The 25,480-nt window shown below is 37.7% G+C and overlaps 3 protein-coding genes across 5 annotated transcripts; 2 read left to right on the forward strand and 1 right to left on the reverse strand.

Moving 5' to 3' along the window:
- Positions 1 to 641: 641 nt before the first annotated feature.
- Positions 642 to 8,981, forward strand: pgm3 (phosphoglucomutase 3). Its single transcript, XM_038276504.1, has 13 exons — positions 642 to 759; positions 1,292 to 1,508; positions 1,591 to 1,775; positions 1,858 to 1,925; positions 2,023 to 2,156; positions 2,239 to 2,434; positions 3,462 to 3,619; positions 3,728 to 3,811; positions 3,889 to 3,987; positions 4,943 to 5,062; positions 5,165 to 5,287; positions 8,226 to 8,399; positions 8,488 to 8,981. Exons 2-13 carry the CDS (start codon positions 1,302 to 1,304, stop codon positions 8,575 to 8,577), a joined length of 1,638 nt encoding a protein of 545 aa, XP_038132432.1. The 5' UTR covers positions 642 to 759; positions 1,292 to 1,301; the 3' UTR covers positions 8,578 to 8,981.
- ngs (notochord granular surface) lies at positions 8,965 to 12,808 on the reverse strand. 3 transcript variants are annotated; one of them, XM_038276506.1, is made up of 11 exons: positions 12,539 to 12,808; positions 12,243 to 12,408; positions 11,989 to 12,138; positions 11,724 to 11,843; positions 11,533 to 11,628; positions 10,661 to 10,795; positions 10,436 to 10,546; positions 10,011 to 10,121; positions 9,743 to 9,867; positions 9,368 to 9,631; positions 8,965 to 9,281 (listed from the first exon to the last, which is right to left on the reverse strand). In XM_038276506.1, the coding sequence occupies exons 1-11, from the start codon at positions 12,727 to 12,729 to the stop codon at positions 9,188 to 9,190; spliced, it is 1,563 nt and encodes a 520-aa protein (XP_038132434.1). In that variant the 5' UTR covers positions 12,730 to 12,808; the 3' UTR covers positions 8,965 to 9,187. The 3 variants fall into 3 exon arrangements, with proteins under 3 accessions (XP_038132434.1, XP_038132435.1, XP_038132433.1); XM_038276507.1 differs by having other exon boundaries at positions 8,965 to 9,276; positions 12,243 to 12,411; XM_038276505.1 differs by having other exon boundaries at positions 12,243 to 12,411.
- Positions 12,809 to 14,367: 1,559 nt separating this feature from the next.
- ccnc (cyclin C) lies at positions 14,368 to 24,193 on the forward strand. The gene is made up of 12 exons (XM_038276508.1): positions 14,368 to 14,518; positions 14,863 to 14,969; positions 15,140 to 15,224; positions 16,540 to 16,609; positions 16,721 to 16,772; positions 16,865 to 16,920; positions 21,608 to 21,643; positions 22,079 to 22,170; positions 22,262 to 22,329; positions 22,438 to 22,517; positions 23,120 to 23,238; positions 23,328 to 24,193. The coding sequence occupies exons 1-12, from the start codon at positions 14,487 to 14,489 to the stop codon at positions 23,380 to 23,382; spliced, it is 852 nt and encodes a 283-aa protein (XP_038132436.1). The 5' UTR covers positions 14,368 to 14,486; the 3' UTR covers positions 23,383 to 24,193.
- The last annotated feature ends 1,287 nt before the right edge of the window (positions 24,194 to 25,480 follow it).

Genomic DNA, 25,480 nt, shown 5'->3' on the forward strand with positions numbered 1-25,480 from the left:
AACTTATGTGTATTAAATAACCAGGAGACATGACAGCAGATTCTGATTGAAATTGTGATCTTACTCAGATCAGGGAATTGCTCAGGGTTACAGAATGGCAGCTGCTCACCTCTGGGCTCACCTCTCAGGAGGTGGCACCGATTAATGGTTAATAAGGCCTTTTATACATTTCCAGTCTGCAGCATCATCATATTTTACATCACACACATTAGCAGATGATTAGACATCCATGGCTCCAGCCTTATCAAAATAGGACAGCGCTCTCATTCCATTTCATAATCTTTGACAAGTATAAAATGAAGATTATAACTGTATACCCAGACGGAGGAACTGTCCTAATTAGATCAAAACGTCAGTTCTGACGCACAACAGGCAGCCCATACCAGGGAGTAATAAACTTACACATTTTCAATTATAATTATCCTAACAGGATGCATGCAATGATCTTTTTTCTTGTTTTTTTTTTTTTATAATTTTTTTATTTAAAACGTGTTTTTTTTTATAATCCTATAACATAAAATTTACTTCCGCATGTCCTCCATCCCTCCTTGGCTGTCTGCCTGCATTCAGTCTCCTATTGAGTCAGACTTGCCCTGAGCAACATGGCGGCCGTCTAAGCGGATGTATAGAAGGCGGGATTTCCGCTAATGAGCTGCGGCCACGTTGTCACGCTGAGAAGGAGGAACCGAACCAAGGCAACCAGGAAGTCTTTCATTGACTGTGAGCACTGTTGTATTGCTGCTCTGAAAACCACAAATAGTAAGTGAATTTATAGAAATTTATTGCATAAATCGTATTTCACATCGTTAAACTGTTGTTTTAAAATCATATTGTAAAGCCATTGGTAAGCGGATTGGTTGATTTTCGTTTCTTAGTTTGTTAGCAGGAAACTTCTACTATAGCTGGGTTAATACTTTGCAGTGTCATATAGCTTGTGGGGTGAAGTCAATAAGTTGTTAGTTGTCTTCACTGATAGTATTTAACTTGTAAAACATAATATTTCTCTTTACCATAATTCATTGAAATAGAGAATTAACTTTGATTGATTTAGCATCTCTAACCCCAGAAGTATCCTAGTATAAATGCAGAAAATTGAACCCCACCCGAAATGCTAGTTAGTTTGGGATTTAGATTGTGAATAAATATTCAAATCAGAATTGGCTTTTATCTTTCAATCCTTTAAGAGGTTGATCAATTAGGTTTTTAGTTTCTTAAAAACTTCTAAAACAAGTAATGTCCTCTCTAAGTCACTGAACCCTTTCAATGCTAATGATCATAATCTCTTTTGAAGCTTTACAGAGATGTCCCATTTTAAAGAAGTATCTGAGCAGTCGGGTCTGCACCCAAAGCCAGTGGGATTAGTGTTGCAGTATGGCACGGCTGGCTTCAGGACCAATGCCAGTCAGTTGGACCACATCATGTTCAGGATGGGCTTGCTGGCCACACTCCGCTCCAAGAAGACTAAAGCCACCATTGGAGTCATGGTGACAGCATCTCACAACCCTGAGGTCAGCAATTGATGCAAACCAATTAGATCAGTGTTCATAAGGTTCTGGTTTAACCTTCCTTTACCTCTTCTTTTGTTTGTAGGAGGACAACGGGGTGAAGCTTATTGACCCGATGGGGGAGATGTTAACGTCGTCATGGGAAGGCTATGCCACCCAGCTGGCCAACACTGAGCAGGAAGAGTTGATCCCAGCTCTAAAGGATATTATCGAGAAGGAGGCCATCAATATGAGCCAGGAGGCCAATGTATTTGTTGGAAAAGATACCAGGTACGTTGAAAAAGACTGAAGACAAAAACAAAAAAATGAATCCAGAACATCATGTCCTTTTAAATGTTTTATGTGACTTTAGGAGCAGCAGTGCTAGCCTTTCAAAAGCAGTATTGGATGGAGTTAAAGCTCTTGGTGGTAACAGCAAAGGTAAAAGCATATATCTGGACTCAGTTATCTGTTTTTATTCTTTTCACACATTCTTGCTGTTTATTTTCCACCTGATCCTGCCTGTTTTTCCTGTTAGACTATGGGTTGGTGACCACCCCTCAGCTGCACTACATGGTGTGCTGTCAAAACACGCAGGGGAAATATGGAGAGGCAACTGTGGAAGGATACTACAATAAACTCAGCCAAGCGTTCTCCCAGCTCGCTAAGAATGTGAGAAAGTGGGGCTTAATTTGGGCGGGTTTTCTACCTCCACCGAAGCTTTTTAATAATTTTTAAAAAATCTTTCTGGCAGGCTTCAAATCGTACAGATGACCAAAAGCACCTTAGTGTGGATGGTGCTAATGGTATTGGAGCCATAAAGGTACGAGAAATTGAGAGTCACTTAAAAAGAAACCTGCAGCTTTCCATTTTTAATGACGGCAGCAGAGGAAAGTTGAACCACCAGTGCGGAGCCGACTTTGTCAAGGTGCAGCAGAAGCTTCCAACAGGTACAGCCTCAAGACACTACAGATAAGGCAGCAACTAATCTGAATGTTTACATTACTTCCCCATGAACATTTGAACATTTTATCAGATAAAGGCAATAAACGTAACTTTTCTAGGGGATAGACCGCACTTTTGAGATAAAGCTCTGAAAGTGTTGCATGAGTTTATATCTATCTCTTTTCATTTGAAATCGCTTTGTGAAATTCTTTGCAACCAATTCAGATAAAAATAAGTTGTTATCCCCCAGGGCTAATTAAGGTGCGACTAGCAAACAGAAATATAATGACAAGCAATACACAAGTAATAGGAAGCTGATCACGTCAAACATAAAGAGTGAAAGGGTATTGTGGTTGGAAATCTAAACATGTAAAGATATACTAAAGTTGCAGCTATAATTGCTATGATTGGCTCCATAAAATGTTGACTCAAAACATTGCAGCTAAGAGTTTTCTAGTTATTTAAAAACACGAACCTACCTTGGGGTATTTGTCACATACTTACAAAAAAACAGAGACCTTGAAGTTTATGGTTACTTAGATTGATAGGTATAGTTTTAAAGTGTTCACTTACTTTTTTATACAACTATGGCTGCAACTAAAGATTTTTTTTTTCAAATCGATTAAACTGTCAATTATTTTTTCAATTAATCGATTGATAATTGGATAGCAAAAGGTTCCTTAAAGAAGATTATTTATTAAATTAAGCCAGGTGAAACTAAAACTTTTCCACTGAGGGGTTCTGGATATAGTATATTGACTGACAAAACCATTTAAAAAAAAATCTTAAATGCAAAAACATTAATATATTTTTTTTACTATTTTGATATTAATATTGCTGTAAGTGGGTTGCTCTGTCAGCTAAAGGCATGTTCTACAGTCTCTATACTATAGTTAATGATCAATCGATTACTAAATTAGCTAACGATTATTTCCATTATCAATTAATCATGATTAATCAGACTAGTTTTTTCAGCCTTACATGCAACACAAAAAAGGATCATATCTAACATGGTTGTGTCTCTGTGTTTAGGCATTGAGATCAACCCTGGAGATCGCTGCTGTTCTTTCGACGGTGATGCTGACCGAATAGTTTATTACTACACAGACTCTCAGGGTGACTTCCACCTGCTTGATGGAGACAAGATAGCAACTCTCATTAGTACCTTTCTGAAAGAGTTACTTAATGAGGTATGTTCTCTTAATGATATATTCTATTATATAATATTTTATATTGTATTATATTTTATATAATATATAATACTCTTTTTCTTCTTAAATACCTCTTTGTACACGCAGGCTGGTCTTGATTTGAAAATAGCTGTGGTGCAAACTGCTTATGCAAATGGCAGTTCAACATACTACCTGGAAAACACCATGAATGTGAGAGACTATATTTAATAGAAAAAATAAATTTATTAAGAAAATTTAGTTATATTAAATGTTTTTCTTTGATTTAGGTCATTGTGAAATGTACTAAGACTGGAGTAAAACATCTACATCATGCAGCCCAAGAATTTGATGTTGGTGTCTATTTTGAGGCCAACGGCCATGGGACTGTAAGTATTTATTAACCATTCAAAGGTCAGATCATCTGATTTTAATCATCTTATTTTACTTTAAATAAATGATTACTCTATAAACATATATCTATCAGTGAAGAAAGGTAGAATCTGTATAGGTATGGCATCACATTTATTTCAAAACACCTGCATGAAGAAAAAACATACTCACATATATGTTAAACTACTTCTGCGCATGGTTTATCTACCAACGCACAACAAAATTGCACATGCATGAGAAACTGCTGCTTTGAGGGGAGAAAAACGCTCTACTTGCGCACCAGCTCCTTGCAGACAGGATTACATGGGGAGTAGTGTCAGGAAGCCTTTGACTGACACCACTTACCCCACGTACTGCAACCGTGGAGAAGCCTCCTGCCACTGTCCCGCCTCTGGCCATTGTGTGAGATCCATAAAGTCAATCAATCAATGGCCAGCTGTTAGTAAAAGGCTTCCTGACACTACTTCATCTGTGATCGTGTCTGCAAGGCCCAATCAGGAGGAGGCTTTCAGATGAGGTTTTTCTCTACCCAACCTGTCAAAACACATTTTCTTTGGTGCGAGGAGAAAATCAGTCTGAGGGTAGAGACACTTTCGAAAGCGCAGTCGTCCTCGAGCGTGGTAACTGGATAGAAAATGGTTTGCACAGTGAGATCCCGAGCACGATCCCTAGCGTGCATGGAAGGAGGTGGCGCAAGCAGAGAGCGGTTTTCTCCTCTCGCAGCGGCAGTTTCCTTATGATGGTGGATAAAACATGCACAGAAGTAGTTTAACATACATGCAACTATGTTTATATTGCTTGTGGATGTTTTTAAAAAAATGTAATGCCAGATATAGGAAATAATATAGACTATTAATTATAATAAAATCTTGAGATATAAAACAGTTTAATGGGCAAATGATACGCATTTTGTTTCCAAATGACTGTAAAAATGTTTTACGTTGTGATCAGGTGTTGTTCAGTAGGGAAGCTGAGGAGAAAATCCAGCAACTAGCCAGTGACACCAACATCATTGATGAGCGGAAGAAAGCGGCTCTGCTGCTGCAGAATACCATCAACATCATCAACCAGGTACACAAAAATCACCATCACTAACTGATAAAAAGATGCATAAAGACTATTTGTTATAAAAAGGCTGATGGGTGTCATTACTAATGTGATTGTTTTCTTTAGACTGTTGGAGATGCCATTTCTGACATGCTGCTGATTGAGGCCATATTAGCCATTAAAGGGATGACAGTCCAGCAGTGGGACACCATCTACAGTGACCTGCCAAACAGGCAGTTAAAAGTGAAGGTAAACAAACACAGCAGCCAGAAACTGCAATATGGGACTTTGCAAAGATACTTCTGCCCCTCAAACTTGTTAGACATTTTGACTAACAAGACCTGTAGCTAGTCAAACTTTGATCTAAGTTCCAGCAGACCTGCAGAAATAAATGACGAATATATATAACCTGTCTAACAACATGGAGTAGGCTGAACATTTAAAAAGGGATAGAAACTAAGTCATCAGTCTTCAAAGGGTTACAGAGCAATTCCTAAGGCTTTAGGACTAAACAGTAAAATGTATTATTAATTAATGCCGGAAACATGGAAGAGAGGAGCGCTTTCCCCAGACTGGCTGGCCAATCACACTCACTTTTAAAGGGCTTTGACAAACTCATCCAGAAGGTGATGATGGGGACCTGGGTGACTTCACATGTTTGGAGCAATACATTTTGATCTCTTGAAAAATGTCTAAAGGAGAGTTTTTGGTCATGAGTTTTTTACCTTAAAGGTATAATGGAGGATGTTCTTTTTCTGGAGGGATCATCAAAATAAGCGGTCCTCCTAATTGTAAATCATTCTGGCATTATGTTTCTGTAAGGCCATCCTACATACTCATCCCCATTTTCACTTACCGGTGGGGAGTCGTTTAATAGGTGTTCCCTTTCAGGAGCAGGTACAGGGCTGTGCATAAGTGCATTTTATTTAAAAGGTGGAGAGGCAACATCTTTTCAAAAATTTCACAAAGATCCTCCACTATACCTTTTAGCTGTTGCACACGTTTGTCATGCTGTGGGATATTAAGACAAAGCCCACCAGGAAAACAAAATCATCTGTGATGCTGAGACTTACCTTATATTTATAACCTCTTCAAACTAACTGAAATAAGAAATAAAATAAAAAAGGAAGAATGGGGCAACATTACTCCAAAGTTAAAGTTTAATAGTAATTGTTGCTTCCATCATTTTTAGGTAATTGTTATTTTTTTAATAGGAGCAGCTTTGTTTGGGTTGCTTATTCATTTGATAATAAAAAGTGCATTTTATATTGACTCAGGCTGTGTTCGAACGTCCGCCCTAGTCTCTAGATAGGACACTATATAGTGGTTATGCCATATTAAACGTCCGAACATCTAGTGGATGAAAAAGTAGTGGACTTGAAATTCCCCTCAATGCACCTTGACAGATAACAAAGATGGCGCATGCACCGTGCGCAGAGGCAAAGTCACGTGATCAATGGGGAGAGGCGTCAAGTAACAAAGAACAAATAATTCATTACCTTAAGTAGAAATTATAGCTATCTATACTTTACTAGAGTAGTTATCTTTTAGAAAAATGTTTAGTTCTACTCCTTACATTTTAAAGATAAGACTCATTAGTTTTGCTTCATTTAAACTCATTTTAGTTACGGACTTTTTGTATTTAAAACGATAAAAACAACCAAAATGATTTTTTTCATCCTGACAATTATTTTTCTTTGTAGTTGGACTCCGTACTGCACCAACTTATTGTTCACAACGTGCCAAAATAAATGATTTTTCAAGATGATGCAAAGTTAAATTTGACAATGTTACCATTTGTTATAAAACTAAGGAAATTAACTATAAGGATGTTATCATCCAGAATTATAGAAAATGTTCCTTAAATAGGTTAGTGCAAAAATTTTTTTAAACATTTTTCTTGCGTTTCTTTTACTTTAAGTAGTTTTAAAAATGGTTCTTTTACCCTTTTACTTGAGTAAAACCTTAAAGGGATAGTTCGCTATTTTTGACATGAATCTGTATGGCATCCCGATCACCAGCGACCATGCAATCACACTGACTTACCCCTGGCAGCGTCCTGTGAGCAGAGTTATCGTCCAGTTTTGGTCAAGCCGAAAGTAGTCCTGCAGGTTTTTAGGAACAGCGAAATAAAACGTTTCTCTTCCCAAAACATTATGTGTCCAAAAGAGTGATATTTTCGCATCCCAAAAACATTGTAGTGGAAAAAGTCACACGTCGTTATCAATTGGTCCTATTTTCTCTCTGTTCGTATCAGTGCGCGCCGTCATTCAGACAGCGAGCCCAACAACAGCCATGTCTTCCTCCGCCGCGGAAGGAGACATGGCTGTTGTTGGGCTCGCTGTCTGAATGACGGCGCGCACTGATACGAACAGAGAGAAAATAGGACCAATTGATAACGACGTGTGACTTTTTCCACTACAATGTTTTTGGGATGCGAAAATATCACTCTTTTGAACACATAATGTTTTGGGAAGAGAAACGTTTTATTTCGCTGTTCCTAAAAACCTGCCGGACTACTTTCGGCTTGACCAAAACTGGACGATAACTCTGCTCACAGGACGCTGCCAGGGGTAAGTCAGTGTGATTGCATGCCGCTGGTGATCGGGATGCCATACAGATTCATGTCAAAAATACCGAACTATCCCTTTAAGTTAATACAAAAGTGTTTTTAAACTGTAGGTTTTTTAACTTCTTGAGTAATAAACATGAATACTTTTGACAGCTCTGACGGGGAGTGAAAAGTAGTGATCATCTGTCTGAACGGCCAGTTAACTGCGTTCAATATAAAGTCCACTATATAGTCCCCGCTCTGTACAGTGATTGAGGGATTTAGGGGTTAGGGCAGATGTTTGGGCACAGCCTTAGATTATTTTAGTCTGATGTCAAATGTTATTTGATTTGGAGTTCTTCACCAATTTGAGGCAAATAATTTTTTTTTAAGTAAAATCAGATACATAGTTTTCAATATCTTTCACAGGCAAAATTCAAAATGAGGTGTTATGAATAGTAGAGGGTAAACTATTCTAAATTTGTTCAGTTTGTTCATCCTTGAAGATTCATAGATCAGTTTAAGCAAAGCTCTACAGCTGAACTTTTCTAGCTAAAAAGAATTTTATTAGTTCTAATGTATTAATATTCCCTATAAAACATCACTCATCACTTTCTTTCACATATATTCTGTAAGGTTTCTGACCGCAGAGTCATTGAGACAACAGATGCAGAGAGACGGGCGGTGACCCCAGCAGGGCTGCAGGACGCCATTGACGGTTTAGTGAAGAAGTACAGACAGGCTCGCTCCTTTGTGAGGCCCTCTGGCACCGAGGATGTGGTGAGAGTTTATGCCGAGTCAGAAACCCAGGTAGGAATTCCTATTTTATGAACGTTTTTCTTTTCATTGCAGAGAATTTGAGCTTTCTAAATAACTAGGTTTTGTGTTTGTGCTTTAGGAGAGTGCGGATGCTCTGGCTCATGAGGTCAGCCTTGCTGTGTATAGCCTGGCAGGGGGAGTAGGAGATGAACCTAAACCTCTGAATTAAAAACCGACTCACACACTGTAGCTGCATGAATTTGCCAAATCAACATTTTTGGAAGAAATCTTGGTGGGTTTTCATTCTTTAAATATTTTTTTCCAGGGAGGTGCTATTATGTCATAATGTTTAACTGCACTTTTTACTTCATTCCTTTCTTTATAACTGATTAAAAAATAAGCACAACATGGAAAGTGGTTTTGAAAGGGACATGTTAATGTATGGAGGTAGATTTATGTCATAATAGGTTGCACTACATTGTACATATGGACAGCATGATGAATAGATCAGGTGTTTGAACTTATTTCTAGGGTCTAAGCATCTTTTAACCGGGTTTCTTCTTAACAAATCAAATGTTTACATGTGACTTAAAAAACACAAGTTTTCATAATAAAGTAAAAATAATAAAAGAATGCTTTTGCTTGGTGTTTATTTCGCTATTTTCAAAAACAAGTCAAACACAGTAGCCGACTAAAGAGGCAGAGGAGCTGAGACATCAAAGCACCTTGAGTCAGTAACACATGTAAAAGGTTAGATCGATGTCCAGTATTTTCTGTAACGTAGCGCAGGTTTCTACAACTTTTTTAATTTAGTGAAACGCGGGGAAACATTGATGCGTTTATTCTTCCTCTGTGTCCTCAGCAGCTCCAGAAATGGTGACGGTCCACTGCTGAGTTTCACTCACATAGGTATCCTCTCCCGTTTTAACTGTTCTGAGTAAAAAGTACAAATGTGAATGAAAAGATGGTTGATTTTTATCAATTAGGCTGCATTACTGAGGGCCAGCCTCACAGTTTACCTGATGAGGAGCGTCTTCCTCTCAGACTTCTCTGTTGCCTCCTGCTGTAGGTTTCCACCAGCTGGGTTGTCAGTAGAAGCTGCAGCTGTGTCGTTGCTCCCTGTACATGTGTTTTTGGGGCCTTCAAGTTTTAAAGACCCTCCAGGGGGTGTAATTAATGCTAAAGGATCAGAGGGATTCCTGTTGGTGCGTTGAGGGTCACCTGTCAGAGAGAGCTCCCCAACCATGGTGCTAAGGCGGCTGTCCTCACCCTCTATCAGCTTTCTGCAAAACAGTCAGCGTAATCCTTTGAAACAGAAATTCACAACTGGCATGATAGCCGACCAGTTGGTCCAGTGTTTTCTTCTGAGACTGATTGTCAAAGGCTTTGGTTACCTGTAGGTGGTTATCTCAATCTCCATTGCCATCTTGGCATTCAGAAGGTCCTGATATTCCCTCATCAGCAGAGCAGTCTTCTGCTTGGTCAGCTTCAGATCTTTTTTAACTGCCTCAATGTGCTCCTGTAAAGAGAGATCAAGAGAGCTGAGCTGAATTTACCCAAGTTACATGGGAATTTAAACTTGTTGAGGTAAACATCTCATCTTCAACAACTGACTACTTATGCATTTTTATCTGAGTTCCGGCTGTTTCTTTAGTTAGTTACCTCTAATTCTTCCTCCAACTTCATTTGTTTCTCTTTAGCGTCATGGATGTAGGCCTCCAAATGCTCATTTCTTGCCCTCGGTGACTCCAAGTCTTGTTCCTTATTCAGGATCTTAGCTCACACAGAGATAAATATGCAGTAGTTTTTTAGTAGTCCTGATGTTTATAAGCCAATCGCACTCAAAACCATTTCACAAATTCATACCCAAACACAGTCAAGAATTCATGCTTAAAGTCATGAAAAATTATGACTTGGTTTAAATTTACCACATGTTTATTTGCAAAAGCTTATTTTTTCCACAACAAAACTTACTGAACACCAGTAACAGAGTTTTTAAATTGCTTGAAAGTAAAAGATCGCATAGAGACAATGAGAAAAAAATATATATTGCAGATTAAATATGTGAATAAAATAGTTATACTCACATCTTTTCTATAAGCAGTAATTTCCTCTCTCAGAGTTCGAATGCTTTGTGCATGCTTGGATGAAGCATCACTCATGTCCTGGAACATTGATCTGTACCATGCATCCATATCCTAGATGGAAACATGGTGTGCAACTGAATCTTTTATGGTAATCACTTTTGTCCAAAGAATTATTATAGTGACAGCTGTAATCCAAAATGGAAAGGATGTTGCTTTGTGCATTACCTGCAGATTCTTAGCAGCAATGCTGTCGTACTGAGACTGAATCTGCGTGAGAGCAGAGGAAAGGTCTGGGAGGTTGAAGTTCAAGCCCATCCTTGAAGCTGCTGAATTGATCTGCTGCATCAACTCATCGATTTCCTTCCAGCAGACCACAAACATAACATCACAATTAGACCTTGGTACTTTGTGTATCAATTAATGCTTTAGTTGAGGGATCTGTTACCTGTAGCTCCAGAGCCTTACGACTATTTTGTCATGCTTTATAAGTTTGGCCAAAGATTGTTTCCAAAAGTAGAGGGAATAGAAAAAAATAGATTTAGCTATTTTCAGTGTTTTTTCTAAGTATGCCTGACCACTGTATGTACAACACTTTTCCAGTTTTGGGTGATTTGTTGATCAGTTAAGATGTTGAAAGAAGGTAACTGGCTTTATTGGACTGTAATTATGGACTATGGAGCAAAAAAGGTGGAAAAATATAATCAATCACAAGCATTTTAGACTTTTATTGTTTCAAAACAATAAAAAAAAACTGTTGTAAAATAAATAAACTTTGTCTATTTATCCAAGGCTTCATGTTGGTCCTAATAAAATCCTGATAAAAGACCTGCTTTTATGATAGCGTGACAAATCTAGAAGTTTAGGTGATGTGATATGAAAACTGATGCCTTGTGCACTCCAAAACTGTTCTTAATTCTTTTACTCCATGTTTCTTTCCAGATAAATGCCAGGTTGGATAATTCCCTCAGACCAGACTGAGACAGTTTTTAGGAATTTTCATTTAATATATCATCTGTGACTCATTACACGATGAGTGCCAAATTTAATCTATGGACTCATGCATCCAGTGTTTGTTACACAGACAGATGTATTATTACCTCCTTGTGAACTCCCTGCAGGAAGGTCAGCTCAGCCTCCAGGTTCTCCAGCTGCTTTTCCAGTTTAATTCTGGTTGAAGTGGCTTTATCCACATCCTTGGAGCAGAGTTTTGGGATATTGGGTAAATCAAACAAATTTCTACTCCAAGCTGGGCATAAACACTCTAAAGAACCCTTTCTTAATGTATTACCGGGCGCAGAGTCTCGATTTGACGCTCTATCTGCTTCCTGGCCTCAAGAGCTTCATCATATTTAGACTTCAGCACATCCAACTGGCAAGACATTTCCTCTTTGGCTACCAAGGACAAATCCTGTAAAGTATGTATGGAAATAAAAGTGTTTTTTTTAGAAGCTTTGAATAAGCATTTTAGTAAAATGAATGACAAGAAAGATACTAACAAGAACAAGCAAGAATGTATCTATGCTGTCTGAGGTTTAGAAGCAGATTTTTCCTACCCTCTGCTCCTTTATTTGTTCAGCTTCTTTGTTCAGTTCCTTTAGCTGTGATGAATAAAGCTTCCTCAAACCTGCTGTTCTCTCATAGGTGGATTTCAAAGCCTCGATCTCACCCTCTAGCAGTTTGTTCTTGGACTCCAAAGTTCTAACCTAAAGAGGCATTAACAGTAGTTAAAAACCAAATTAAAGATGAATATAAAAAATTTGAAACATAAAAATGAACATATATATAAAATTGATAGATTTCTATTTGCCTTTTCAATGTAGGATGCCAGGCGATCGTTGAGGACCACCATTTCCTGCCTCTCATTAGTGCGAGTCAGCTTGAAAGCCTGGTTTTCTGCTGCTGCTGCATCCAGGTCCAAATTTGTCCCATGTCCAGTAGACACATCCAAGCACAACGAGCCCATACTTGCACTGCTGCTGGTGGAAGTGTTAGATGGGTTAGGGTTCTAGCCTAGCTGCTTGTTTAACTTTGTTTAGTAAAAACAAAATGCTTTATGTCGTTACTGATTGACCATTTCTGTGAATTATGATGACGAAGACCCACCTGGTCAGACGAGGCTTGTAGGTGAGGGTCCTGCAGCCTGTTACCTTCCACCCCACATTTCTGTTGAAGCTGGTTGACCTGTGGCGAGTTTCTCGTCGGGTAGGAGATGGACTAGACACCCGAAGTTTGTTAACATTTACGCCCTCAAAACAACGACGATATGAGGACATTCTCTCTGGGCTGTGGCTCATCGTGGCTATCTTTTAGAGACACAACTTTTTCTAAATACTTGAAAATGGTCACACACGCTTTCCTCTGAGGGCTGCAGTGAAATACTCTTTATACCCTTCATGGTCCTTACCTCATCTCTACAGAAATATGTTGAACCCCTCCCAACCCATGCTTGAATCTTCCTACAAACATGTATCAAGTTCATGTCAAATAATTCATACAGTCTATAGACTGTTGACAGAAGAGATCTGTCATGGGGTTAAATTATCCTACTGAGTTCTCTGTAGAGGGTAAAGTCTCTTTAAGGGCGTTAATATGTGTTAAAGAATAAGCATGTTTTTATTAAAGTTAAGGTAAAGAAAAACTAGTCTAACTCATTTGCAATCAACATATTTAATGAAAAAGTGGGGTGGTTGTTTGCTAAATTTTATTTGAAAATGTGTGGAATTGAAACACAAGGTCATATTTTTGGAAAGAAAAAAAAAACAATTAAACAACAAACAGCATAGTTTGTAGCATTGTTGCCTTGGAGCAAGACGGTCCTGGGTTTGATTACTGGTCTTTCTGCATGGAGTTTCCATGTTTTTCTCTCCTGGTACTCCGGATTCCTCTCACAGCCCAAAAACCTGACTGTTTAGGTTAATTGTCCTTAGGTGAGATGTTGTGTGCATGCTTGTGTGTCTTTGTGTTGCCCTATGATGGACTGGTCACCTGTTTAGGGTGTATCCCGTCTTTCGGATATAGAATGCTGGAGGTACCAGCACCACCACGACTCTGACAGAGCAAGTGGGGGATGATGTATGGAAAACAACAACCAATATTAGCTCAAACATATAAAACTAACTGTCAAGTAAGGTGGTGGAGATGATTGCTTTAGAGTCACATGATTTCGGTGCCTTGCAGCCACTGAATAAACCATGAAGTCATTGCTTTGTTTGTCAAGACCGTTTACATCCAATAACGCAAATAAACCGTGAATTGTTGAGAGAAAAGAACTGTCAGAATTAATGATTAACCTGTTTATCATTTTGTAAAAGCTACTTCCAAATAAGACATATTGGTCCTTGCTTTATGAAATCTAATATAACTAAGAAATAAGTGCAAACTGGAGTTATGACGTGGAGTTATCTTTAAGTCTTGTACAGTTTAAAAGAGGTGTAATATGTATGGCATGATGGGAAGAAGCGACACAACGGGAACTATTCCTTTTCTTTTATGGTATTTGTCAAGCCCACTGGTAAATTGTTTTAAGCCACAAGACTTGCGTCCATGAGGTCATCAGTGTACAAATGGAAACTCTAGAAGATAATAATGGATTTTAAATCGTAAAACATTCTTTGTTTTTAAAAATAAGGACGTTATGGCATCTGCTGTATGTTTTTACAAACCGAGGTAACATTTAGTTCACATTTAATAACGTGTAGATAATTAAAAAAAACTATTATTTTATTTTCTATTAAGTTATCTTGGACATGTAGGTGCATAACACAACGACTAAACTTAAGTATGATTGTCTAAAACTGATATATTTGTTCATTTCCCAAAGTTCATTTTATTAAATTTATTTAAAATTAACGATTAAAATATTGAGTTTTTTTTCAAGCTCTTTAACGTTTCTCATAAACGCGGAACTAAAAAAAATATCAAATGATCTCCGGACGATATTTGATGTTACTCCCGTTGTAGCTAGCAGAGTACTTTCCTTGTTGTATGCGCTCCTTTGTGGGGGGAGATTATAAATTATAATTTTCTTTTAGTTTTAATAAAAATTGGCGACATGGCGGGGAACTTCTGGCAGAGTTCTCATTAGTAGGTTTTCTTGAAAATGTTGACATGTTACGTCTTTAATTCGTAGCTGAGTGTCTTTGTTTTTAGGCCTAACCGTTTTCACGTCTAATCTGACGACTAATTTCTTGAAAACTAATGCTGTGGTAAAAAAAAAAATGCTTTAAACAATTAAAAAACTCAGAGTTCAAGTTTAAGCCCTAAACATAAATATATATATATATATATATTTTAAGTTGGCAGTAGTGTCGCTGAGCTGTCTGGGGGCTTGGCTTGTATGGTTTCTTAATATATAGTTTTAACCTTGGCTAATAATAATAATATTTTTTTTATATTAATTCTATTAATTTTATATATGTCTTTGAAAGTCTGCAGTGGGTTCTGGATAAGCAGGATCTGATGAAGGAGCGCCAAAAGGATCTGAAGTTCCTCACAGAAGAAGAATACTGGAAGCTGCAGATATTTTTCGCTAATGGTATTTTCAATTCAATTAACAGTTCAGGAAAGGCATAACATGACTTTACTGTGTCTGTCAATTTTTAATACCTTAACTCTTCATATTTAAACCTTTGTATCAGGCTTGCTTGTTTTGTTTTGTTCCAAGATATTGCAACAATTTCTTTTTTTAATACTTTTGCCTTTTAGTCATCCAGGCTTTGGGTGAGCATCTGAAGCTCAGACAGCAGGTCATTGCCACTGCCACAGTCTACTTCAAACGCTTCTATGCCAGGTAGGTTTCTATAGGAAGAATGGGGCGATTTTATTACTACTTATATGTGATCTAGTTAAAGAAAGTGCATTCATAAAAACATTTTTCTCTTAATTCCAAAATCTTGTAAGACTTGCCTAAATCGCCCATTTTCTTTCTTACCTCAAAAATTTAAATTGCATGTGGGAAGACCCCGGGCCGGACATAGAATAATCCTATAGATATACGTTTCTACTGCTTCAAAATAATCTGTCTTACCTGAAACATTCTGTACCCAGCAGCTTAGCTGACAAATTGTGCATAGTCTTCCCAATTTAGCTCTTGTTGGATTTTTGGAACATCTCAAAGCTGCTGTATTTATACCAAAACCTCTGTTATCTATAGTAGGGCTGCGCGATGCTAGAAAGTTTTGCAATATTGACAAATGTTGGCGGTATCAGCTGCAATATATTACAACCTCGAGAGACTCGCTCAGAGAAAAGCTGCAGTTAGAAAAGTATTATTCAATTTATTCAAATAAGGAACAAAGTCAGATTCTTCAAAAATGTTTCTATCTAATGAAAACAAGCTGATTGTAAGGACTCGTTGATTCTCTACAATCCCTTGCACTGAGCATGCAATTGGTGGAGCCGAAAACTCCCTTTTAACAGGAAGGAACCTCCAGCAGAACCAGGCTCTGTCATCTCCAAAGCCAACTGGGGTTCAAGGAGACTGTAAACATTGAGTTAATTGGCTGAGGCTGATCAAGAGACATCGCAGGTGCTTTAAGTGAAGCTTCCAGATTTTTGCCTAAGCTTCATGTATATATAGTTCTTTCCCCCCTTTTTAGCTGTGCTTTTTGTTGCTTGTTCAACTGTTTAATGTTATTTGTGTCTATTATGAGTATCTACTGTTATAAGACTATCCAAATGGCAGCACTACATTAGCATGTAATGTTGCACTTCATAAAATGCAGTTATTACACTTAAATTATTCCTTGGCAATATGAATATTGCACAAACTGATATTGAAATGAGGATGTATTTACATACTATTAACTCCCACTTTTTGTCAGCTAATATAAATAACTCTTTTGAACTCAACCCGGGGAATGGCGAAATTTAAATCACATCATTGCTATCAGGTTATCAACTGTACTTAGTTTTAAAGAGCCTTAAGAAGAGAATCAGAAATTTTGCTCTTTGTAACTAAATGCTCTTTATATTATACCACATCTGTAGCATCTTACATATTTGCTTTAGTCCAATCCCTGCTCAATGTGTGCTCCTTACGTCTTTGCTGCCTGGCAGAAACATTAGCAATCTCCTACTTTCCTTTTCTCTCTCTTTTTTTCTAGGTATTCTCTTAAAAGTATAGATCCTGTGCTCATGGCGCCAACCTGTGTTTTTCTGGCCTCTAAAGTTGAGGTGAGAATTTTTCAGAGGAAAAAAAGTGTATGCTCTCTTTATTTTATCACCTAAGGATGTTAATGATAAAAAAACAAAACTAAGCCTTATTTCTGTTCATTGTTTTTCCAGGAATTTGGCGTGGTGTCCAACACCAGGCTGATTTCTGCTGCAACATCTGTTTGTAAGTGACCTTGTTTAATCAAGATCAACAGAACTGTTTTGGGTTCTCCTTTATATGAGGATTTCTGTTAATATTCTGTGTTTCTCAAACAGTGAAAACCAGGTTTTCCTATGCCTTTCCAAAGGAGTTTCCCTACAGAATGAATCATGTAAGTAAAATACTACTTCCTTAATTTTATCTCAGAACTTTGAGTAAACAGTAGCTGATAAACCTGCAGATGTTTTAAGCTCATATCCATTTGGTATTTCACACTGGAGAATATTATTTATTTCTTTAAGTCATAACTCAAATCTTCAAATGACTCTATTATTGTCAAAATGGTAGATGAGAACCAAAGCTATGCATTTAGCAGCTTCCTTCGCAGTGTTATTTATGTACTGTTTAAGCAGCTTACCAAGAACCTCTTATACTCTATCAAAGTGTCGCTACGGTATTATTCATCAATATGTGACATTCCACAGCTAATGTTGGCACTGATGTGATAGAAACTCATTAAGCTTAGCTCCTCGTTCGAAGGTCTGTTCACCTCTCTATAGCCAGCATGGAGTTACCAATACGTCAGCAGCACTGTTTTGACAAACTGCTGCCTTAGCTATAAATTAAAACAACAAAAGGACGGAGAGGTTCATACAGCGCAGAATGAGTTAGCACAGGACTGTGACACGTAAACATATTTTTTCTTGTCTACATTACGGACATAGTAAAAGAGATCGATGCAGGTGTCTGGGGCCTGTTTGGGGGTAAAGAAAATAGTTCTCATCTCTAGAAGGTCACTCTCTCAAAAAGGCAGCTGATGGAAATAATGTAATAAAAACTCTTGCAGGATTTAAAGAAGACAAAAATACTATGATGTGTAAAAGCTCCTCAAAGTACCGGTAGTGAATTTAAAAACCACATAGAAGTTCAAACCCCAAGCTGAAAATATTCCTGAAGGTTTCGGAGCAAGTTTGGTTTAAAGTTAAATCTCAGGGGTGATTCCAGTCTTGCATTTCTAGACTGTCATATTCTTTAATGTTCATATTTTTCCATGACAGCCACTATTAAAATATTAACACTGACAATTACTTTGGCCCTGCAACATTTCCTTATCGTACATTTTTCTTTTACAAAGGCAACACATCAGATTTAACAAACATTAACTTTAGTAAAGGATCCTTGTAAATGTGATGTCCTCTACCTGTGCGTAAGTGAGCACGTGATTCAGAGAAATGCAAATCTTCATAATTACTGGAGCTGCCACTAACGACTGTTTTTCTAACGACCAATCTTTCGACTATTTTTTAGATTAGTCGGCTAATCTTAACAACTAATTTGAAAAAGAAATCCCCACTGCTGGGGCTTAGCGGATGGTGACACCAGTTTAAAAAAAAGTTGAATTCGTATTGTCTGTGTCTGCTCATTCGATAAACCCTCTGTCTTAAGTCTGGTGCCGTCTCAAAAGCATAATAGATACTGCGCTTGCATAGGGTTGCTCAACGTTGTTTACCAAAAACATTACCAAAGAGTCGAGAGGGGCTACTTAACATCCAAAGACAGTGGACCATCATACTTTACAAGATTGATAAAAAGCACATGCTAACTAGATGTTTAAACACATATCAACATACATGCTAATTTCCTTTTAAGAAGCATCTTCAACAACTCCTGTGTTTCCTTTTAAGGTGCTTGTGCATCGTGGTTGTGCTCCCGCAATAAGCCAGTTAAAGGAATCGTACACCCAAAACATGATTAGCCTTCATTTTCTACTCACCCCCATGCTGAACAACACTCTGGAGTACTTTTTTGATATCTCAAATGCATCTGGAGATCTGGGAGGCTTCTTGCTGTCTGCTGACATTCAAATAATGGAGGTCCATGGCGCCCGAGACAGAAAGGTCCATAAAAGTCCACAAAAACGTGTCAATATTCCTCCATACTGCTCGTCCAATGTATTCCAAGTGTCCTGAGTGGGTAGCATCCAGAATTTACTCGAAACGAAGTCATTTAGAATGTTTTTAGAGCATAAACAGTAGTGTATAGGATTTCCTAAAAAGCGCGTTCACGAGCCTACGGAAACCGCATTCAGCGTCTGCTCTGCCGATAATGCAAGCGTAGAAGAAGAAATGTGCTGTTCACTTGTGCAAAGAAAGAAACAACGAAAGAAAAATGTCTGAGGACTTCAGTGTTGAGGAAGAGCAGGAGTTCTTTGCCGAGCTGAATGCGCTGGTTTGGTCTGCTGCGGTTTCCGTAGGCTCGTGAACGCGCTTTTAGGAAATCCTATACACTACTGTCTATGCTCTAAAATGATTCTAAATGACTTCGTTTCGAGTAAATTCTGGATGCTACCCACTCAGGACACTTGGAATACATTGGACGTGCAGTATGGAGGAATATTGACACGTTTTTTGTGGACTTTTATGGACCTTTCTGTCTCGGTCACCACAGACCTCCATTATTTGAATGTCAGCAGACAGCAAGAAGTCTCCCAGATCTCCAGATGCATTTGAGATATCAAAAAAGTACTCCAGAGTGTTGTTCAGCATGGGGGTGAGTAGAAAATGAAGGCTAATCATGTTTTGGGTGTACTATTCCTTTAAGACTTACTGAGTGTACAAACCACTCTGTCACTGGCTGCCTGAAAGTATCTCTATACTTTGGATACTTCTAACAGATGACTCCATCTTCGATTCAGACTGACCTGCCGCTGCCATTTTCTCATCACACTCAAAACCAGAACCAACAGTAACAGAAGCTCGTGACAGGAGAGGAAAAGGGAGTCAATGTGCCAGCAGTGTGCGCACAGCAAAACTAGTGCTGTGGAGTAGAATTACCTGAACTCAGATGAGCCGTTTGCTCAGACCAAAATATATATGTGATAAACAGGCTGACAAAAAAATTAATCATCTGATGTTAACGAAAACTACTGATGGAGGCAAGAGGTGCCACATATGATGTTAATCAGTAATATAGGGCTGGGCGATAATTCAATAACGATATATATCGATCGATAGACGTGTGGTGCAATAGAAAAAAAGAGGGTCGATAAAAGTTCGATAAAAAAGAAACGCAGTTTTCCTTCCTTCTCATTGTAGCCTAGCATGTAGGTTTATGCTAGTCACTGCTTCCTCCCAACCAATCACAATCGCGTCACAATCGTGCCGCCCTCTCAAACCACAACACAGAGCACATGAAGATGTCGCAGCAAGGAGAGGCGGAGGAAATTGTTTCAAAGAAGGGTTTTTGTAGTTCGGCAGTCTGGCAGTATTTCGGCCATGGCAAGTCGGACAAAAAACAAACCACATTCATCTGTAAAATGTGTCGGGAACCAGTGAAAACCAAGTCTGATAACACAACCAACTTTTTTTTTTATCATCTCAGCTGCTCACACCCGCAGGAGTACGAGCTGTGTAGGCCCCGGCGCGGCTCTCCTCCGAGGAATCTTCGGAAAATATATATATATTTTCAGTTCTGGGCAGTTTCCCACGTAGTTGTAACAATTGAGATAAAAATGCTGAGGGGCCAGAAACTTCTAAGTAATAACTCAGGTTAAAGCAGGAAACGGGGGCGGTGGGGGGGCATTTATTTATTTGTTATATTTATTTTGGTCACTTTTCTGGTCACTTTAGTTTATTCTTTGTCAGTATTTAATAACATAACCCAGGTCTCTTAAGTTATTTTTCTTTAAAACAATTCTGTTATGGTTAAAAAAGTTGGTTAAATAAAGATTTAATTTGAAGTCTTTGTTTGTGTTTTTTATTAAAATTAAATCATTTAGCAATATTATAAAAAGTCCAGGCAGACCTGCACATAAAATATGGTTTCAAATCTTTTCAATAATTATCGGTATCGATCAATATGCATTTTTTTTTATCGATACGCTTTTTTTCTATATCGCCCAGCCCTACATTAATATGACTTCATCATTAACAAACACAACATTCTGCTAAATCTCCTTTTAATGTACAGACACATTTTCATCTCTCTCACCACATATAAAACGTATATATGATTAATTCAGACAGACTCCCAGACATTTAGTGTAACAGAAAGCTAAGGAGCTGCCATGGGGTAAAATAAATGCAAATCTCACAGTTGGTTTTTGCTGAACTTTCCATTTTCTTTTCCAGATGTCATTTCATTAGTAGCTTGGTCTCTCATAGAGCTCATTGACTGTTCTTTCTTTTAACGAAATAACAAATTAAACCAGTGTCTCCTGGATAGCAATATGCCAGCAGCAGGTGTAGTAATTGATAGTTCTGTTATCAGCGAATAAAAATGTTATTTCTAATTGCAGAGTTGTATTATATTAAATGATTTAGCATAATAAAAGGACAATTGCTTCTAAATAAAACTAATTTGATAATTTTAGGAGAAATTAAGTTTTGAAAACAGCTGCCTGATTGGGCAAGACTCCAAGAATGTCAAATATTGAGCACTTGTAAAATTCAAAGATCAGAAATAGGAGAAAATGGTGAATGTGAGATTTTCTCCTAAATCACTGGTTCCAACGATTAAACAATTTAAGATTTTGCAAAAAAATAAACAGAGTTGAAACATCTTGTCTTATAGACACTAACATTTTTTACACGTACGACTAGATATTTCATAAAAATAAAGAATAGCTAACAAAAATGAAATTACTGTAAACTGAGTTCATGCGATTAGAATCCATCTTGAATACAGAGCTCTGATGCGTCAAAGTTTTCTGGCTTTCTGATTTGTTATTTTGAGTTCTTGAAATGATCCATTTTAAATATCTTACTTGAATGACTGGATATTCTGGCCTCTGAGTTGATACAGCTTTACATAATGTTTTCTTTTAACCATTCAAATCTAGTTTATGTCTTTCTTTCCAGATATTAGAGTGTGAGTTCTACCTTTTGGAGTTGATGGTAAGTAAATAGTTATTCTACTATACTTGGTTCAATGCCTTGTGGAAGTATAACTACTCTTTTTTTTTAAAAACCTTTTTTCCTGTTATAACCTCGGTTTGTGAGGAGTTTTATTTTTTAGTTAGATAAGCCAACAAAGTATGACATGATTGGAAAATTAAAAGGAAAAAGGAACACGTTAATTTTATTTTCTTGGAAGGAAAATCTTAACCCCCCCAAAGTTAAACTTAGTTTAACCTGCAGCCAGTTTCTAGTCCTTTTGGCTGACTACAGTTGCTCTGTATTGAGCATTCACCATCCTGACAACTCTACCCACCTTCCTTGCCTCTGCTGAAAAGGATCCCGCTGCATGATGCTGCCATCATGCAGAGATAAAGGCTGAGAGTTGCAAAGACTTTTGGATGTCATCTTACTCATTGTTTGCTGTGTTTTTAGGACTGCTGCCTGATCGTGTACCATCCCTATAGACCATTGCTGCAGTACGTGCAGGATATGGGACAGGAGGACATGCTGCTGCCTCTGGCCTGGTATGATTCTTTGCTCCGTTTGCCTTGCACCTATTAAACTAATTTGTTTTGGATGTCCTCACCCTGTGTCTTTTCTGTCATGTTTTCTCAGGCGAATAGTGAACGACACCTACAGGACAGATCTCTGCCTGCTCTACCCTCCCTTCATGATTGCCCTGGGTAACAGTTGTTCCCTCTTGCCTTTTCTCAGTCTGGTTTATAATCTGGTTACAGACCTGAAATGGGCTATATCAGATCTGGCCTAATCCGTTTGTTCTTCTCCTGCAGCCTGCCTTCATGTTGCATGTGTTGTGCAACAAAAAGATGCCAGGCAGTGGTTTTCTGAGCTCAGCGTGGACATGGACAAAGTAAGATTATTATATTTGGAAGATTTTAAGTCATCTAATTATTGACCAACATAAAAGCGTGCAGTTTTTAAGTAAAATAAAAATTACATCTTTAGAGTTTGATATCCATTTAACTGTTACACTTAAATTTTTCAAATACTAGCAGCTTACTTGAGTTGATGTCAGCATTATTCGGTGTATTTGTTTGCAGAAGATCTGCCTCAGGTCTGATTGAGAGAAATGTAAAAATAAAATCAGTCAGTAAATGGTTAGGTTCTGAATTTCATTTTCAAGCTGGTAAAAAATTATCCCAAAAGAGTGGTTGGCTGGAAATGACCTGGAAGTTGTTTCTAAAAAGAATAAACACGGATGGACTAAATACAAATGCATGCCACACTAATCAGATTTTTATGTGTAAAAATGTGTCTTTGTCAGTCTCCTATTTACAGCAACTGTTGGGATCAATGGTTCTTTTCAAATAGCTCTTATATGTTTAATTTTACAAAATAAACACAGTATATGAGACTTAGGAGGATTGAGATATTAACTGGTCTTCATTTAGGAATATACAGGAATACTATTTTTTCTTTTATTAAAAAAAAGCACATTTATTCTCATTTTAGATCCTGGAGATCATCCGTGTCATTCTGAAGCTCTATGACCAGTGGAAAAATTTTGATGACAGGAAGGAGATCCCTGCTGTTCTAAACAAGATGCCCAAACCCAAACCACCTCCAAACAGGTATGTCTGGATTAGTTGTGGATGTTGAGATAAATGAATAATATCTATGATGTATTCATAAGCTTCTTCTTGCCATTTTCTTTCTGCAGTGAAAGTGATCAGAGCTCTAATGGCAACCAAAGCAACTCCTACAGCCAGTCTTAGCACTTTGGCTGCATCTCCACCAGAGTCCTGATTGATAAACTTTTTGGGGGGGTGTTTTCAGGCACACAGAACAATCTTTGCAGTATCACAGAGATAACCTGGTCAGAATGTCCTTCATATATGGATACCCCAATGACCTCTTGAGGTCACTCAGCTACCTTTGCTCTGATTATTATGGATTCATGGACTCAACACGCAACAACTGAAACAACTCCAGTGAACAGCCACCCTTCTCCATTAGATGATTTACTCTGACATGTAATACGGTAGAACAGAGGAGCAAGGAAACGGGGGAACAAATGTAATCATTCAGTAAAAGCCTACTCATTGTGATGATCCTGACAGCCTTGAATCATTCTGTGGAGTTATTCCACACAGAGCTCCATTGGGTTGGAGAAAGAAAATAAATATATCACAAGTACTGTATGTGCAGGTGTGTAGTGCAGCCAGTCTGGGTGGGATTTTATTCCTCAGGGATTGATGTGATTCTGTGCTTTTTGGGTGGATTGATATTGAGATACCCCAGTGTGGAGATGGGATGGAAAACTTCTAGAAAAGTCTTCAGTCTGATCTAAAGGAAGTGGAAAGCTCATCTTTAAAGTACAAAATAGTTCTGTGAATAACAATTGACATTTTGATTAATGTTGACTCTTCATTCCCATTTCCTCCTCTTATGTAAATATGATAGATTAAAACTTTTCCTTTTTTTTTTGCTTTCTAAAAGAACAATATGCTTTCTAAAAGAACAATATGGAAATGTTCAGTTTTATTGTACTTTGTGCTAAACAATAAAGTGCACCTTTTGGTTTTATGCGATGTATTTGGTGGATCTTTCTTTTGTGTTTGGCTTTCACTGTCAAGATCTTTTTAGAAATTTATTTGACAAGCAATTGGGAGTAAAAGCTTGCCCCTATTACTTTTATTTATTTTTATTTTTTTTTACTTTTTTCTGTCACCCTCTACCAGCCAAATTGGTGATGTGTGTCTGAGTTTACCTGCAGATGTCCTTTATTTGATTTGATGGAAGTTGTACTTAGGTGGGCCTTTAAAAGTGCCCACATTTAGGTGTTATTCTTTAACTTGTGTTAATCTTTGTTTTTCTTTTTCCTCTGGAAATGTTAGAAACTTCAAATCTGATGATACAAATATCATTTTGTCTGAGGCTTTTGAACTAAGTAAAATAAACATAAATCTTCTTCCAGCCATTAAGCTTTCTGTGCTTCACAACCCTCTGAGGTACTGTTACCCCTGTGCTTACTGTATGCATCTTTTCTGCAACACTTTCCCTTCTATTCAACTTTTCATTTAAATGCATTTCTTATACAAAAAAAAAAAAAAAATAGCAAGTTCAGCTGCTACCTTACTGAGAATCAGTTAATCTCCCCCATAACTGGGGCAGAGTTACAGAGCTGCTATTATGAGATGTTAATTGTTCTCTCATAGTTTTTTTTTTTTTTTTTTGCCACAGCTAGCATACAGATGGAACAAAAATATTTAAAGCATATTCCTCTGGGAATCATAATTTTCACCTCTTCAACTGAACTTGTGAATTTAACTTTTGGCAGATACTAGCTGAGATGCACCTTCAACCATGAAAAAATAAAATGAATCTACTGTGCTTCAGTCCTGTCCTTTTGTAAAGCAGTTTCAAACATTTTTTCATAACATTTGGAGAGTAAAAATGTTACAAGCAGTCATGTTTATCAGTATCAACCCAGTGCAATGACTTTGGCAGCTTCTCTGCCCCTAGTGGTAAATCTAGAGGACAGGTCACACTGTTGTAAAACTGTTTAAAACTTAAAACACTGAGCAAAATTCAAACAATACTACGTTGGGTTTTATATTTTAAATGTCATCTATTGAGCACAAAATATCTTTTTCAGTGTCTTGTGTTTCATGTCTTTTTGTACACTTAGTTCTGATGATATAACCTGAAGCCCTCAGCCTGCAGAAGATAGCGGAAGTAGCTCTACAAAGTAAATCATGTATCCTTCAAAATAAGATATTTAACAGTAGTGTAAGTCCTCTGTTTGACAACACGTCCCTCAATAGTGGATTGGTTTTCATAATATTTCTTCACCTTGACAAAGATGAAAGG

This window comes from Cyprinodon tularosa, unplaced genomic scaffold, assembly GCF_016077235.1.
Source record: "Cyprinodon tularosa strain WSP-4 unplaced genomic scaffold, ASM1607723v1 ctg125, whole genome shotgun sequence".
Taxonomy (NCBI): domain Eukaryota; kingdom Metazoa; phylum Chordata; class Actinopteri; order Cyprinodontiformes; family Cyprinodontidae; genus Cyprinodon; species Cyprinodon tularosa.

Coding starts and splice junctions, on each gene's coding strand:
- pgm3 (XM_038276504.1), top strand. CDS start 1,302: ATGTCCCATTTTAAAGAAGTATCTGAGCAGTCGGGTCTGCACCCAAAG. Junction 1,926..2,022: donor TCTTGGTGGTAACAGCAAAG/GTAAAAGCATAT, acceptor TTTTCCTGTTAG/ACTATGGGTTGGTGACCACC. Junction 3,988..4,942: donor AGGCCAACGGCCATGGGACT/GTAAGTATTTAT, acceptor CGTTGTGATCAG/GTGTTGTTCAGTAGGGAAGC.
- ngs (XM_038276505.1), bottom strand. CDS start 12,729: ATGAGCCACAGCCCAGAGAGAATGTCCTCATATCGTCGTTGTTTTGAG. Junction 12,139..12,242: donor TGGCATCCTACATTGAAAAG/GCAAATAGAAAT, acceptor ATGCCTCTTTAG/GTTAGAACTTTGGAGTCCAA. Junction 10,796..11,532: donor TGCAGGGAGTTCACAAGGAG/GTAATAATACAT, acceptor GTCTGCTGGAAG/GAAATCGATGAGTTGATGCA.
- ccnc (XM_038276508.1), top strand. CDS start 14,487: ATGGCGGGGAACTTCTGGCAGAGTTCTCATTA. Junction 22,518..23,119: donor TCAGCGTGGACATGGACAAA/GTAAGATTATTA, acceptor TTCTCATTTTAG/ATCCTGGAGATCATCCGTGT. Junction 23,239..23,327: donor CCCAAACCACCTCCAAACAG/GTATGTCTGGAT, acceptor TTCTTTCTGCAG/TGAAAGTGATCAGAGCTCTA.